General features: G+C 41.2%; 1 protein-coding gene across 1 annotated transcript in view; it reads left to right on the top strand.

Annotated features, from left to right (window-relative positions):
- Positions 1 to 1,598: 1,598 nt before the first annotated feature.
- Positions 1,599 to 16,034, top strand: part of LOC144785195 (uncharacterized) — a 187,680-nt gene continuing 173,244 nt past the window's right edge. The window contains exon 1 of the mRNA XM_078664243.1: positions 1,599 to 1,729. Within this exon, the coding sequence (XP_078520369.1) occupies positions 1,631 to 1,729 (99 nt within the window). The 5' untranslated portion in view covers positions 1,599 to 1,630. The remainder of the gene's footprint in view (positions 1,730 to 16,034) is intronic.

Raw genomic sequence — 16,034 nt, forward strand, 5'->3', positions numbered from 1 at the left:
GCTGAGAATTTAGCAGCTTTCGAAATTGGTTCCCAGTCGTCCATTTCCAGATTCCTCATCAGGATCAGAAGCGCCAGGATGCCCTCTGGGTGACAGGCTTGCGCTCTATAAGTATATTAAATAAATTAAATAAATAAAAATCTCTCCCAGGTTCTGCTGGCATACATTTCTGTCGACCAAAGCTCCCTTCCTGGTGGTAGCCATCCCCAGTCATCGGATGGCGAACTGGGGTCCTTTTATTTCACCAGACACATTTGAGGATTCTTCCACTTGAGTAGACCTCTGCCCTTGCCTGGGGTTTCTACCTACGATTTTTTCATCTTCTCTTTCAACGTGGAAAAGGAAGTTATTCTGCTTGTGTCTTCCCACCTCCTCCAGGTGAATCTCTATGCTTCGACTGTGCATTGAACTTAGGCCATCTATAATTTCTGAATTTATCGCAGCGGACCTGGGGATCCACTTGTCATCGGGTCTGCTTGCTTCCTCCCTGAGCAGGTGGACTATTCTAAGCCTACGAGGAAGCAGGGTCCCCACGCCGGGCGCGGGGAGGTTCATCCCACTCTTGGTATGGCAGTCTCCAGGTCGGACTTTGGCCTGATTTCCCTTTGCAACATCTGTTATGCGGTCACCTGGGCAACTCGCCACCAGGGACGTCTTAAGGATTTTGGGGGCCCTGGGCCACACGTATTTTGGGGGCCCTTGTTAGAGAGAAATTTGACTTTATGATCCAATTTCAGCCCTTTCATGCCCTCTATGCCCAGGCCACTCAGAGTGCACAGAGACACTCCTCCAAATTCTAAATGTGTCTAGATCTAATATTCAGAGGTAGGGATGTGTGTTTTCAATATTGTAACACAGCAGCAGCTTCCTAATATTGCTGGAAATGATCTCTGTGACACCCTCCCATTTCTCATATGTGAGGTCCTGTTTTGATTGAAAAGAAACATTTTTATGGATGCTGCATGAAACAAACACATTTCCCTGCAAAATGTCTGTGATAGACTGTCACACATCACCCACATTGAAAGTAAATTAGAAGAAACAGCATTTTAAACAATCTATTAAGGAGTTTTTCAAGGTCATCAGGGCAAGAGTCTCTTGAAAACGGAGATGGCTCTATCTGGGGGGCCCTGAATGGCTGGGGCCCTGGACCAGAGCCCACTTGGCCCGTGTCTTAAAAAGTCTCTGCTCGCCACGCCTTTCCAGCACTACATGTTGGTTGTCGGAAAAAGACAGTTAGAAGACGCTTTGAACACGATTTGATCCTCAGTCCATCTCTAAGTGATCAGCTATCTTTCTAGGATTAATAAAGAACAGATGATGCTGGAGGTGCAGTACCAACTCGACTATCTCCCTGGTGATCCTCGGGTAACTCACTTATTGCTACGTCAGACACATTAACCAGCTCTCTGATTGGACGCTGCGACTTGCATGTTTACACGCCGATCTCCGCAGCAGTTGCATTAACCTGTCGCGCTATTGACCAAGCTATGCCTCTCACCCTCAGGCCCCGAGACGCCAGGCTGCAGTACGTGGTGGTGAAGAGAGGAGGGGCCACGGGGGACTTTGGAGAAGTGCCGGGTGCGGTGCTCGGCCTCTGTGCTCAGCAGATGCTCTCAGGTCTTCGAGGATGAACGCATGGCGGTTGACAGGGCTGGCGACGGTACTCGCTTTTGTGGTGGCCTCGGCGGCTCCCCGCGACCCGGCGAATGATGTCGGACTGCCACAGGTAAGGGTCCTAGGGGGATAGAAAAAGAACAGGGGTAGACTAGTGAATGTAAGAATAACGGTGGGAGGCGAAGACAAGGTAAGAAAGAAGGCTGGAGCACGGATTTAAAAAAAACACACACACGCCACAAGGAAAGTGAAAGGCGCGAGAAAGGGCAGGACAGATCAGAATTTTTTTTTTTAATTGGAGTTCATTAAGTGCTAAGAAATGAAGAATTCAATTTTCAGCAGTTAAGAGCTCATCATAGCACATGGGCTGATTGATGTAGAAGGGTAACCAGGAGATTTTTTTAAAAACACTTTCGGTACTCTGATATTCCACTAAAGCTGGGGCGGAGTCAACTACATGTCAGACTAGGCCGCTGTCTCTGAAAGGAGGGCGCTGGGGGTCCAGTGCCGGCTTTAGCCACGGACCGAGCCTGGCCCAGGGCGTCTAATTTCAGAGCGAGCGGCGAAAGGACCTTTCCTGGAAACCTGCTTTTGATCATTTTATTTCAAGATCACCAGCGCCTAGCTGCATAAACGAGTTTGTCCCCTCACTCAGTCCCCGTTCCTCCCCCCTCCTTCTCGCTTTCACCCCCGCCCAGGGCCTCTCATTTCTAATTTAGCCTCTAACTAGGCGCTATAGGCGAGGGTAGAGGGGGAGAGCACCTTCCTGTGAGCAGAGTGGTGGGAGATATACGGAGGTCTCTGCTAGATAAGTACCCAGGTCCCTGTGAGCATCCGGATTCATGTCTAATCCGTTTAACAAAGGTGCTGAAATGGAAAGCACTGGACGAACACATGATCACCCTCAAACCCCCGTAAACGTCCCCGATCGCAAAGCTGAGATCAGCCGACAGAGATTCCCCCCCCCCCCCCCCCTTGGGATTTTTTCTTCTTGCTTTTTCCTTTTCTTTCTTTTTCTCTCGTTCTCTCTTTCTGATCTCTACACAAGTTCAGCGAAGAAGGGAACGCAAATGCAAGTGCCTAACCGTATATACCAAAAAGGAGCGAAGTACCCACTGTAAACCTGTAAACCATGCTGACCCACCCTTGATATGTTGAAAAATCGTAACTGTACTGTATGTATATATATACCTTTCTTAATAAAAGTTTGTGAAAAAAAAGGTGCTGAAATGTACAGAACTGCTGCTCTATATGCCCATAGAATAAGCACATTGTAGCAAGTAATCTGCCTGCATTTTAAATTGTTCATTTTGTGTGAGAGAAAAAGGAGAGAGAGAGAGATCCCAACTGTTTGGTATGCAGTTATTGTCCCAAGAAGAATGAAGGGATGAGTTGGCCATGCTGTGGATTAAAGCTGTAGCGCACAACCCAGCCAGCTATCTCACATACTTTTCTTAAGTGATTAAGTTTGAGGTGGAGAGAGAGCTGGCTGAGATAGGAAGTCGGGATAGTGAAGAGGGGAGGGTGATAGGTAGGAGAGTGAGGGGGAGACGGGGGGGGGGGTAGGGCAAAGAAAGGGAGGATAGTGGGGAAGAGAGAGTGAGGGCTGTGAGTTGGAGAGAAGAATGTTGGTGAGGATGAGTGAGATAAAGGTATGAAAGAAGGAATGCTGAGGAGAGAGAGAAGGATGAGATGGAGGTAGAAAAATGAGGTAGAAGTGGAGGCACAGTGAGAGGATGGCCAGGTATAGAGCGAGATGAGGTGATGGCAGGGAGAGAGGAGGATGATATTCCAACTCCTCAATTTTCTGCGCTGCCTACTGTAACACCCAGATGTGGGAAGAGCACTCTTACTATGTAGCTAGGTTTGCACGGTATAAGTGGCATACACGCACGCGTACATACATACACCGACAGGTAATGTGTATCCCACACTCCTGACCATAGACAGGCACCTTCCATTGATGATATATTCACTGACCTCACAGAAGTCCCCACAAGCAGTGTGTAACACAAAATGATGGGCCCACCTCAGAGACCCAAGTGGGCAGAGGAACGGGGGATTGACTTTTCCAAGCTTTTTTAATTTGATCAAAACAGTTTCCATACTTATTATTAGACCATTATGACTCAACTTGGGTGTTAGGCTGTACCAGATTGCGTTCAGAATTTTAAAAACAGATACCTCTGGGCCAATAGCTTTTGCTCTTAGCTGTTTTTTATTCTCCTTTTGGCTATTTCGTACATTTTTTTATTATAGCTGTATTGCCACATTTAACTCATTTCCCACTCTACGCTGTATACGTATTTTAAATATCTAGCTTGGTATACACTGCCTTTTATCCCATATGTTTGGCGCTTGTATAGCATTTCTTTTTAAGTATGACTAGGGCGGTTGTAGTTATGTATTTATGTACCTATGTCTTTTTAACCTAATTTGGGATGTCATTTTTACTTGCGCTTGCAATGGTTTAATACTATTTTAATTGTAAATGTACCCTTGTTTTATTTTTGTATACTTTGATGGCTTTTTGTACAAATGACCGAATAAAGTTATATATGATGATAAGTTTCCATACTTTTTATTGAAAAACACAAACATCCCTTAACAGTTGAGTTGCCAAGGGTTGAAAGGTGATTAGAGGGGTCTCCTTTACTGTGGAGAGAAGGGCGAGGTAGCTAAAGGAGAAGAAGCCAGCCTCTGAAAGAAATATAAATATGTGCAAGTGGTTAATCCGTAAATCTAAAGGCTGCTTGGCAGCCAGTTTGGGCTTTAATGGATAGAATCTGGAACTTGTACTTTTAATGTAAACCATTAAAAAACAGATGTGCACTAGGTACAGTCAGCATATTATTAAAAGCATAACTTTTGAATGCACTAAAAAAATGTACACGCAATTTTTTTTGCAACAGACTATACTGTGTTCAACATTTCCTATACTGTGGGATAATGCGTTTTGTTAGATAATGACTTAGCTATTTATAAACTTGTTTCTCTTAGCTCTATAAAAGCATGTCTCTATTTCAGCAGTGCACCGAACTGGAGTCAGAACGGCGACTGTCCAGTTACACCCACAGACATCTAAAATGATTGCATTAAGCAATTGAACTTTCCTACCAGAAGATTGCATTTCTCACAAATAAATTAAATCTGAATTTATTCTTTATTGAAGGCGTGTGCATTATATGCTATCTGTAGTTACGTGAAGGTGAGAAACCAGCTAAATAGTTACAGAATGTTCTGCTCTTTTTAGTCACGTATTTGCACCGCCCCCACACTCGTGGACCCCGCCCTCACTGTACTCTGTATAACACTTCCCATACTTTTCTTTATCCACTTCGACCACTGACCTCCCTTCAGCATGTGATTAGGTTCCCCGAGCCTGCCATACCTCACAGATATTCATTGGCCTTTGCTGAATGGGGCCCCTGAAGGGTCGCAGGGGAGGCCTGATGGGATTGAGCCACCACAAGGGCCTTTGTTAAGCCCCTGCCCACAAGAGAATGGCTAAATACGTGTTTCCTCACTCACAGGGTATGATTATTGTCTCAGATGAACCACAGTGCCAGACAGGCACCATGAGTGCCTCCACCTCTTCTTTGCTGTTGCTTCTTTCTTGTAGAGTGCTTGCATTCCTCAGGCTTTAAGCACTTCAAAAGTAGGCATTGCCTTAAAATCAGGTCAGTCACCTGGGAGCTTGATGACACTGATCTATCGCCCTTAGAAAGATGATAGCCTGATCGTCCATGAACTTGTGGCTTGTATGTGATACCCAATCCAGACAGCTATCTTTACCTAAAGCGTAAACATTAACTTTTTCTTTAAACCACTGGACTGTGAAGGAGAACTTTCCATTCTTTTCCCTGCTGTAATCTCAAAAGCTGCAATTTTTTGGGTAATTGCACCCCCGAAATCTATTTTCCTCAGTTTTAAGTGGCGGTTTCTCAGAGAAAAAACTAAACACTTATTTTCTTCCCGTGCATTAAGCAAGACGTGTTGTGTTGAAGTTTCTCGGGCCTTGTCTGTTCTTGCCCTGCACGAGACAGGGCCTGAACGTCCAATGGGGACGCGTCTAAGGACTTGATTGCACGCGCTGCGATCTTCCAACGGATTTCCACGGCGTCCCGCCGAATGCTGCAAGCTGGGAGGTTTTTGAAGGCATTAAATGGCCGGGTGGTTACGACATATGCAGAGAAAACTAGTGGTAAATGCGAGATTAGTGCGAAATGTACAGGCTGTTGTGATGATAGGTAACTTTTTCCAGAGCAAGAGGTAAAAAGCAAAACCGTGCAGGTGATCCGAGAGGAGCCGACATGTTAATCGGGGTAACCACAGACAGGAATACGCTGACAGTGCTGGGGACTTGTACAGACAGTGGCGTAACCAGGGCCGAGCTGGACTGGCTGCCTCGAGAGGCCCTGGCGGGAGCGCCTCTAATTGTCCCCGAACCTTGTGCGAACATGCGCTGTGCAGGGGAACTTGTGAAGAGACGGTGTTTGTTAATACGGTAAACGGGACGGTGGAGCTGCGTCACAGAAAGTGCCTTGCACAGCGCCACTTTAGAAGACCATTCACCTGTACTGATACAAGTAAAAGGAAATGTGAACACATGCAACGAAGCGGCCCTATAATGCAGCCTGCCAGTCCAGCAGGAGCCTGGGTGTTGTCGACTAAGACCTCTGTGGATGAACAGAAGTCTCATGGCGAATTTTCTTTGTACAATTATAAGTCATGCTCAAAGCAGGTGGTTAATGTCTGTGTTAAAATTATCGGAAGCAGGAAAATTATGTGGACGTCACTTCAGCCTAATAAGTCTGCGCAGTTATTTGCCATCCCTTGGGGCCTAAACAGCAATTGAAAGAATTCTGTGGGAGATTCCAGGCAGTATTGCTAATCCTGGCTACCTGGAATCCGCACACAGAATTCCCCCAAACTGTAATAGTGGTTAGCCTCTGTCGGTGGCTAGTTTGCCCCTGGCCTGGCCTAGTAACACAAAACGATAGCCTCCCCGCACAATTTGCCCACTCCCAAGGCATTCTAGAATAGGGCCATGGTTGGAGTTGATGTGAGATCTCTGCACCCCAAGAGCTGCTTGACCTACTTAGAACTATGACCTTAACAAGAGGACACAGACGTGCATGTTGACGGATCTGAACTTTTTTCTGTCAGCCGAGGCAGTTTTCGCTTAAACTCGTTTGTCATTACCCAGGACCATACAGTGCATAAAGGTAAAGTAGTAAGAATGTAGGTATCCTGTCGGGTGTCATTTCTATAATTCGATTCCATGGGCTTTGAGAGACTCCACCACCAGGATACCTGCAAGAGTCATAAAAAACAAGCGAACAATTCTTAAAAAATATGTTTAGCAACAAATCTGTTGATTTAAAAAAAAGCTTTCAAAGAAAGGGCCATTAAATAATTTTGCACTTTTGGTCTGCCACAGACAAACACACTGAGTCATCTACAGAAGAAATCACAGATTTGTGCCCATCTAAAAATTGATTGCTCTCTAGAAAGGTTAAGCATATGTGTTCTGGGTCACACGGCAATCAGTGGTTACTGACCAGTATCCTTGGTGGGTACTTGCCTTGACCACATGTGTCCCAAGGGCCTCAGGTACAGTTGCAATTCAATCAAAAAACTAAGGCATATTTACAAACCCTTACTGGAGCGTCACTTTTTTTGACGCTTCAGCGACGTAGCACCATTTTCCATGTTTACAAGGTGGCGCTAAGCCACTTAGGGGCAGATGTATCAAGCCTTTTGCGAATCGCAAAGGCCGAAATTCGCAGAGTCGCAAACGGTCATTTTGCATGTTTTGGCATGCATCAAATTTTCGCAAATTAAGGAATCGCAAAAATTTGCGATTCCTTATTTTCCCAAAGCATTTAAGGAATCGCAATTTTTGCGATTCCTTAAATGCTATGTATGAAGCATTTTTGTATTGCGAATTTTGGATAAGAAATCGCAAATTAACACCAACTTGAATTTGATGTTAATTTGCGAATTCTTTTAAAAATGCACAATTTGGCATTTTTGAAGGTGGCATGTGACGCACACACATGCCCATAGGGCATGTATGTGCGCCATATGCACACACATGTACATTTCAGGGGTGCAGCAGGGTGTCTTTGAGACACCCCTGCACCCTTGAAATAATTCTCAATTTGCGATTAGCAAATTGCGAATTCGCAATTTGAGAATTATTTCACAATCATTCCTATGGGCCTCCTGGCCCATAGGAATGCATGGGAAATTATTCCTTAATTGCGAATTCGCAAAATGTGAATTCCCAAATAAGGAAGATTAAGGAATCGCTAAAAATTAGCGATTTTTTACATACATTCCATTTTGCGAATTCTAAATAGCGATTCCTTAAAAATCGCTATTTAGAAATCGCAAAATGGAATCTTGATACATCTGCCCCTATGTGTGACTTAACGCCACCTTGTAAATATGCCCTTTTCTGCTACAGTCCTCTGTAGCAAAGGGGCCTGCAATAGATGTTGCTGTGGGCGTTCTACTGCAACACCCCTTGCTTTTTGATGCTGCCCCAGATTAACAAGGCTGAGGCAGCGCCAAAAACGAACACCATGCAAGAGCAGGTGTTAGAATTAATTTCTCTTTGTTTTTTGCTCTTTCTATGTGTGCTGCATTTTGCGGCACACATAGAAAGAGAAAATCTCCATTATTGATTGTTTATATGCAGGAAGGTGTCCCTTTCTCTGCACATAAACAATCGTCATTGAAGTGCAGGCACAATTGCAACATGGCGGCAGGGTGCCTGCACTGTAGCTAGGCAGCTTTTTTTGCACCAGCACCAGGGGAACCACAGGGGGCGCCTTATTCTTGTGAAATGGGACATCCCTGCATTTTCAAAATGCCTGAGCACGGCGCTACCAAATTTGGCTCAGCTCCGTGTGCTGATTTTTTTTTGTAAATATGCCCTCAAGTTACTTCCTTTGTGCACTCTGAATCTCCAAGGACACCGCTTTTGAGTAAAATAATGATTCTCACTGCAAGAAGCACTAGGACTGTGTTCAGTCAGGAGCACCCACAACAAAAGCCCAATAGAGTATAAGATCACTGCAACTGGCTGTTATCAGCCTTCCTGTTGCAGCAATTAGAGACACGAAATGACAGGCCCTGTTTGAAAACATACTAACCATAAGCAATAGGCACAGAAGTCCCACCGTCCTGCTTACCATCTGCCAAAACTGCAGTGCCTAGGAAAACCAACTTATCAGCTGACCTTTCAAACAAAACCCTCCCTATATTTCTAAGGAGAACCCTGTTTCCATACTCCATCACTTCAACATCTAGTCTCCACCCTCAAGCAACAGGAATGCAGACAATACACTTCAACTGTCTGTGGAGGCTGTCCTCTCCCTCATCTATAATCGACCCACCTTTTCTTTTTTAATTAATGTGGCGACCAAAACTTTAAGAGTGAACATCATAAATCATCCACTGCATCATTTGCAAAATCTGTTTATCAATGTTGCATTATTTACCCTGTATAAAATCTCATGTTGATATGGACAATAGGTTACTACTTCCTTTGACCCCAACTTAAAGCTCATGATATTTCCCTATATATGGAGACAGTCATTACGTTACACTTCCAGTCCCTGTGCAGATGAGCTGTGTTCGTTGAAGCAGTTGTCTAGCAGTATTCAAGCAGCAAACAGACTTTTGGCAGATTGTAGTGCCTATCTAAATTACCTAATACAACACACATGCCCACATGCAAATAATATAGTTTCTTGTTCCAGTTTTGCACCCTCAGGTTGTACGCTATCTAAAAAAAGACCTCATCAGTACTCCTAAAAAACCCTTCATGAAAAACTGACCTTAACTTAAAACGTCTGACTTTCAACTTTTTTTCTTTCAAATGACTCTCTCCTTCCTTTTCATCCTTTACATATCTCTTCTCTTGAGCGCAGCCTACTCTAAGTCACAGGCATCTTTTCTTTAATCTCTACTGTTGTATTTCTGCAAATTACAGACACCTCATTTTAAGTACACAAACTTTCCTTCTTTGAAAGTCATACCCCTGCAACCTAATAATATGAAATTTCCTCTATCTCCTCTATTGATCCCACCAGCCATCTGAATTAACTCCCATATCCCCCATTACAAGGCTGCCCCTTATCACCACTGTTGTTCTCCTTGGCAATGGAACCTTTTGCCAGTCACATGTGAAGCTGGGAGTTTGGATCAGCTCAGTAATACAGCGTCATGTTCACATTCTCTCATTATATACAGATGATGTGTTTTATTACCAGGATGTCTGCTCCGGCCTCCCAGTGGTCTTGGATTCATTGGAGGAGTTTGGCAGTGTGTTGGATTTAAAAGTGAATATAACCAAATCCTGCATTGTTATACGGTTCCTATGAATTTAGTTGGACTGAGTATCTGGACAACATAGACTTCAACATATTGGAACTCAGTTCACACATATTTTTCAGAGAATGTTGGCCTGTTTCCTAGCTAGCCCACAGTTCCCCATCTGAACCCTACCTTTACCATGGTACCAGATGGTATCAGCAACCTAAAACATGCCCACTGTTTATTCCCCATGGAATTTGTGGAAACAGATCTACCCTTTCATTGTTTTACTTTTGCATGCCCAATGAAAACACAAGAAATATGCAAATTAAGTTTTAAAACATTTATTAAAACAATTGTGTTCTTGCATAGAAATAGTGTGCTGCAATTATAAGGTAGAAGAAACAAAACATTTTAACCGGTATTACAAGAATGGTGAAAAAGATGAACAGTTCAACCATTATGACGTTACTCTGATTATATTCCTACCTACTACTACCCACACTATCGAGAGCATAGTGGGAGTACCCTTTGCCAGATCCCTTGGGATAGCCGAATCCCCATACCTGTGTATGTTGTATCAGAAAGCGCAGGCTATCGTCCTTCGCAGGATAGAGATCACAGTCAGCAGTACTGCATCTCAATCACAGTACATTGCATTCCAGTACAATCCCAGCAGAAGAGCTCCTCTGCCAGATGTAGCTCAGAGGCCGTTCTTCATAACACTGTTCCAGTCGCACTGTGTCAAAGCTGCAATGCTGATGTGATGGTTAGTCTGGATCCGAAAAGCTGTGTCCAGCTGAACAATCAAATAAAACATTATAATAATGCTTGCTAAGAAATTAACAGCGTGTATAATAATTTCTCAGTACATTATAGTGTAAACACAAAGCATATAAGTCACAATTAAGAAACAATGTCAAGCTAAAAATGTGGAACTAAATTGGAGACTGTGCATGGGCCCCATCATGCATCACAACAGCATTTTCCCTCAACAGACCTAGGGTCCCAGACATTCCATGCTAAAGATACGGGCTGTCTTAAGTTTGCCTTACACACAATAAAATACTTAGGGGTCTATATATATAGCAAGCAATCGAAATGTTCTCTGGGAACTTGGATAGACCCGTAGAAGGTACCAGATCATCTGTAGTCTTCTGGAAGAAGTTCCCTTTTTCACTTATCTGTAGTTAGCCATTGCTAAAATGATCAATACCCATCTGTTACATTACTTTTCCAGTATAACCAATGTGCTCTCGTACCATTTCTTTCAAGATGTTAACACGGTGTTAGGAGACCTAGGGGGTCATTATGATGGCGGAAGGGCCGCCACTGCCAGCAGTGCGGTGGCGGGCCCTCCGCCATCCGAAAGCCATTTCCCCCCCGCCATATTACAATGGTGGGGGAATCGGACCACAACCATGGAGGGCGCAAAGACCACCCGCCACGGATCCACCACAGGTAATCGTTCTGATTGTCTGGCAGAGCGGTCAGCACCGTAAAATGGTGGCGGTGCCTAGCAGGCACCGTCCGCCAGATTAGGATGCTGGCCGAGGCCATCTTTTCCGTGGTGGGCAAACAGCCATTGAAAGGCTGGCGGAGAATGCTTTTGGGGGCCCGTTGCGGGTCCCCCTTGTATTGGGGGTGGTGCACTGTGGCGGTACCCATGGTACCTCCTACATTTCACTGCACTAAGAGGCAGGCACTGGGTGGTGCCTGCCATGTAGTGCAGTGAAAAGCAAGACCTGCATGTTTAGCATTGCGGTGGGGGCTGCAGCCAGCATCACCCGCCACAATGTTAACCATGCACGGTGGCGGTCGCATCATGATCTGGCATGCGGGACCGCTGCATTGCAGGCAGGTGGCCCCAGGCATCGCTGCGGTGGGGGGCGGGCTCGAGTCCGCCTGCTATCGTAATGACCCCCCTAGTTTGGGAAAATTGTAGACACAAAGGGGCCTTGTCCAAACTACGCCTCCCTATAGTTAGGGTTGCTTCAGTGGCCCCGATCTTGAGACCTATTATCATGCAGCACAACTGTGATGGGTTGTTTCCTGGCTAACACTCACCCAAACTCCTGAATGATAGTATATGCAGCTTGCTTTGAGTGGGTGAGCCATAACTGAGCTCCTTTTTGGGGTGTTTAGACAAAATATCGAGTTACAAATATCGACAGACAAGAATATCGAGTTTAAACTATCATGACATGGAAATATCAATGTCAAGAATATCGATTTGAAGGTAAGTAATATACATTTTTAAAATATAGAAGTCATTAATATCATTTGCAAGAATATAGTTGTTTAAAATATATTTTTTAATTAGTGTTATTTTTTTAGTATTCATTTTAAATGTATGTGATATAATTTTTTGTATACGTGTTGTTTATGTTTTTTAATATGTGTTACATTTTTAGTAGTTATTACATTTAATTTAAATACATTTTGTGTTTTTTAATTCTGTAGCGGGTTAATAGGGGAATAGGGTGAGAAGTAATTTAATTATAATAAATTATTGATTATTTTGCATTTAATATATATTTAATTGCTATTTAATTGTGTTAATTGTGCTTTTAATTTTTAGGGTACATTTTTTGTGTGGGTTGTGGGGTTTATGGGGTAAAGGGGGTAAGTAATATATTTTAATTAATTAATAATATGTTGTCAATTAATATCAATTAATTAATTGATAATTAATTATGTTAATTGTGTAATTATTTCACGTTCCGTTGTGGGGTCATAGGGGTGAAGGGTGGGACATAATTTATTTTTAATTAATATTAGTTGATAATATTAATTGCTTGATGATTAATTATGTTAATTGTGTAATTCTTTAGGTGTGGGGTTGTAGGGGTAAAGGGTGGAAAGTAATTAATATTTGTAATTAATTAATAATTAGTTGCTAATAATATTAATTAGTAATCAATTCTGTTAATTGTTTACTTTTAGTTGTGGGTTTTGGGTTTATGGGGGTAAAGGGTGGGGAGTAAATTATTTTTAATTACTTTTTAATTAGTTGTTAAATACTGTTAGTTATTTATTTGAAAATCAATTTTAACTGTGTATTTAATGTTTTTTAAAGTTTAATTTTAGGTGCGGGTTGTACAGATTCTTGGGGTAAAGGGTGGGAAGTTAACTAAGTTTAATGATTATAATTTAATTTGTAATTAATAATAACTGTTTAATTGCTAATTAACTATGTTAATTATGCACATAAATGTATTTTATTTAGATTTTAGATGTAGGTAGTGGGTTTTGTAGGGTATGGGGAGGGAAGTAAATTACAAAGCAATGAATGATTTTTAATAATTAATTATGCTAATTGTGTAAATACTTTGTTGTCACATGTTTTGAGTGTGTTGTGTGCTTTGTGGGGATTTATTGTGGTAAGTATATTAATTATAATAAATTAGTATTTAATTAATGAAAATTACTTTGAATATTTATATTGCTAGTGTAAATATTTTTTTAGGTGCATGTTGTGCATTTTGTTTTGTTATAGGTTGGGAAGTAACTGAACTAAATGCATGTAATAATGTTTTTGTTCATAAAGAATTTCTAAGTAAAAATATTTATTTGTATGAAAATTATTTTTGTATTTTATTTATTATAATATTTGTAGATATTTGTGATATAATAATAAAGACATTTATAGAGCGCATGGTTACGCCATCTCGGCGTGTCCCCGCGCTGGGTGAGAGGGAGGCGCAGAACGTCTCAACAGAGATAATTACATGCTGCCAGAGAATACGTTGGTTTTCAGCATCCTTCTGAACTTGATCTCAGAACTTTCCATCCTAAGTTTTAGTGGGAGCTTATTCCAATTCTGAGCACCCCGGACCCAGAAAGAGCGACCTCCCATCTTGGCCTTCTTTACCTTAGGGATCACCAGTAGCCCTGTACCAGTGGATCTCAGGGACCTCCTAGGCTCACATCCGGTGATCAAGTCGCTTAGATAGGAAGGACTAGCATTGTTAAGAATTCGATGACAAGTGCATAGTGTCTTGAACATGACTCTTTCCTTCACTGGCAACCAGTGCAATGCATTGAGGGCTTTTTTTTAAGCCGCCTTCCTAGGCTGATTAAGGACCATCCGCGCAGCATATGTATTTAAGATTGTGATATGTTTTTATTTTTTAATATTAAATATAGTTGTATTTTATTTTTCAACATATTTATATATTTTTTATTAACTTTGTTTTAAAAGAATTTTATTTATTGAAGATATTTTGTATGTTTTTAATGTTAAACAGACTGGAGTGGGAATAGTACATTTTACCCCTCCACTATCCAACACTTTCCCTACTGTTGCACTTATTGGAGTCAGAATAGTAAATTTAACCCCTCCGCAATCCAACACTATCCCTACTGTTGTACTGAGTGGAGTGGAACTAGTACATTTTACCCCTCCGCTTTCCAACACTTTCCCTACTGTTACACTTATTGGAGTGTGAATAGTACATTTTACCATTCCGCTATCCAACACTTTCCTTACTGTTGCACTCATTGGAGTGGGAATGGTAAATTGTACCCTTCTGCAATCCACCACTTTCCCTACTGTTGTACTGATTGGAGTGGGAATAGTAAAATGTACCCCTCCGCTACACAACACTTTCCCTACTGTTTCACTCTTTGAGGTGGGAATAGTAAATGTTACCCCTCCGCAATCTAACACTTTCCCAACTGTTGTAGTGATTGGAGTGGGATTATTAAATGTTTTCCTTTGCTCTCTAACAGTTTTGTTACTGTTGTACTGGCTGGAATGGGCACAGTAAATATTACTTATCCGCAATCCAACTCTTTTATTACTGTTGCATTTATTGGAGGGAGAGTTGTAAATTTTAACCAGTTTTATTATTTTTGCGTTCTGTGACATGGGAGTAGTATTTTTTTTTATATATTAATTTTAATCGTTTGCGAAGTTTGGTATCAAATGTAATGTGAACAGTATATGTATTACATTTTATATTTTATAATTTATTTTATTCAGTTATAATTTATACTGTTATGTTATTATATTATTAGTGTGTAAAATAATTCTTGCTAAATTTAAAACATTTTAAGTAGTTTAATTTTTTATTTAAATAGAAAGTTTTTTTGTAAAGATTTTATGTTAATGGTATATGTGTATATATTTATTTGGTTTTATATTATTTTTAAATCACAATATAAATTAAAATTATTAGTTTGAGAACTTTTTTTGGAGTAGATATATGTAAATATATTTTAATTATTATATATGTGTGTTTAAGTTTTTAAATTAAGTTTGTTTGTTATATTTGTTAAGATATATATTAAATATATATATTTAAAATTAATTGTACTATTTAATATATTTAATATTTTTCATTTTATTTTGTACATATTTAAAAATCGATATTGTATACAACTATATTAATGACATCGATATTTTTGTACTTACCATCTTAAGTATAGGAAGTCGATATTTTTTAAATAGATATTTTGGTCACTATATTTTTGTATGGGGATATTTTGAGAGTTGATATTTTGTCAGTGTACCACTTTTTTGGGGATATGTGGCATTTTATTGATACACCTAGTCGTTTGACACTGTTTGCACACATATCTTTAAAGAACTACACAACACACTGCATATGCCCTGAAATTGCTCTCTTGGCCATTCATAGCTTCTACCAAATAAAGGCTCGTATTAACCTAACTATCTGGAAGTTGGCCACTGGTATACATATTGGCCAGCTCTATAACTCTGGGCGCGCATTTATAAATCCATTAGATCTGTTCTGAATAAGGACCTAAACATCTTTAAAAACTGCTGGAAGACTGACTTATCAGTAGATCTCAAAGACACGGAATGGTCTTTCACTCTCAGATGTGTTAGAATAAGCACCTGGAATGCTAGGCTAATGTTTTTACAATTCAACTATACACATTATAATTACCACACACTGTCGAAATTACATAGAATTTTTCTCACTACCACTAGCGCTTGCCCAAGATGTCGTAACTCTAAAGGGACATTTTATTAAATGGTTTGGTTATGTCCAAGTATCGCAACTTTTTGGGGCAATGTAACTGGTTTTGAGGTTGATAGGCAAATTACTATTGAT

The sequence above is a fragment of the Lissotriton helveticus genome, chromosome 10 (genome assembly GCF_964261635.1).
Source record: "Lissotriton helveticus chromosome 10, aLisHel1.1, whole genome shotgun sequence".
NCBI lineage: Eukaryota > Metazoa > Chordata > Amphibia > Caudata > Salamandridae > Lissotriton > Lissotriton helveticus.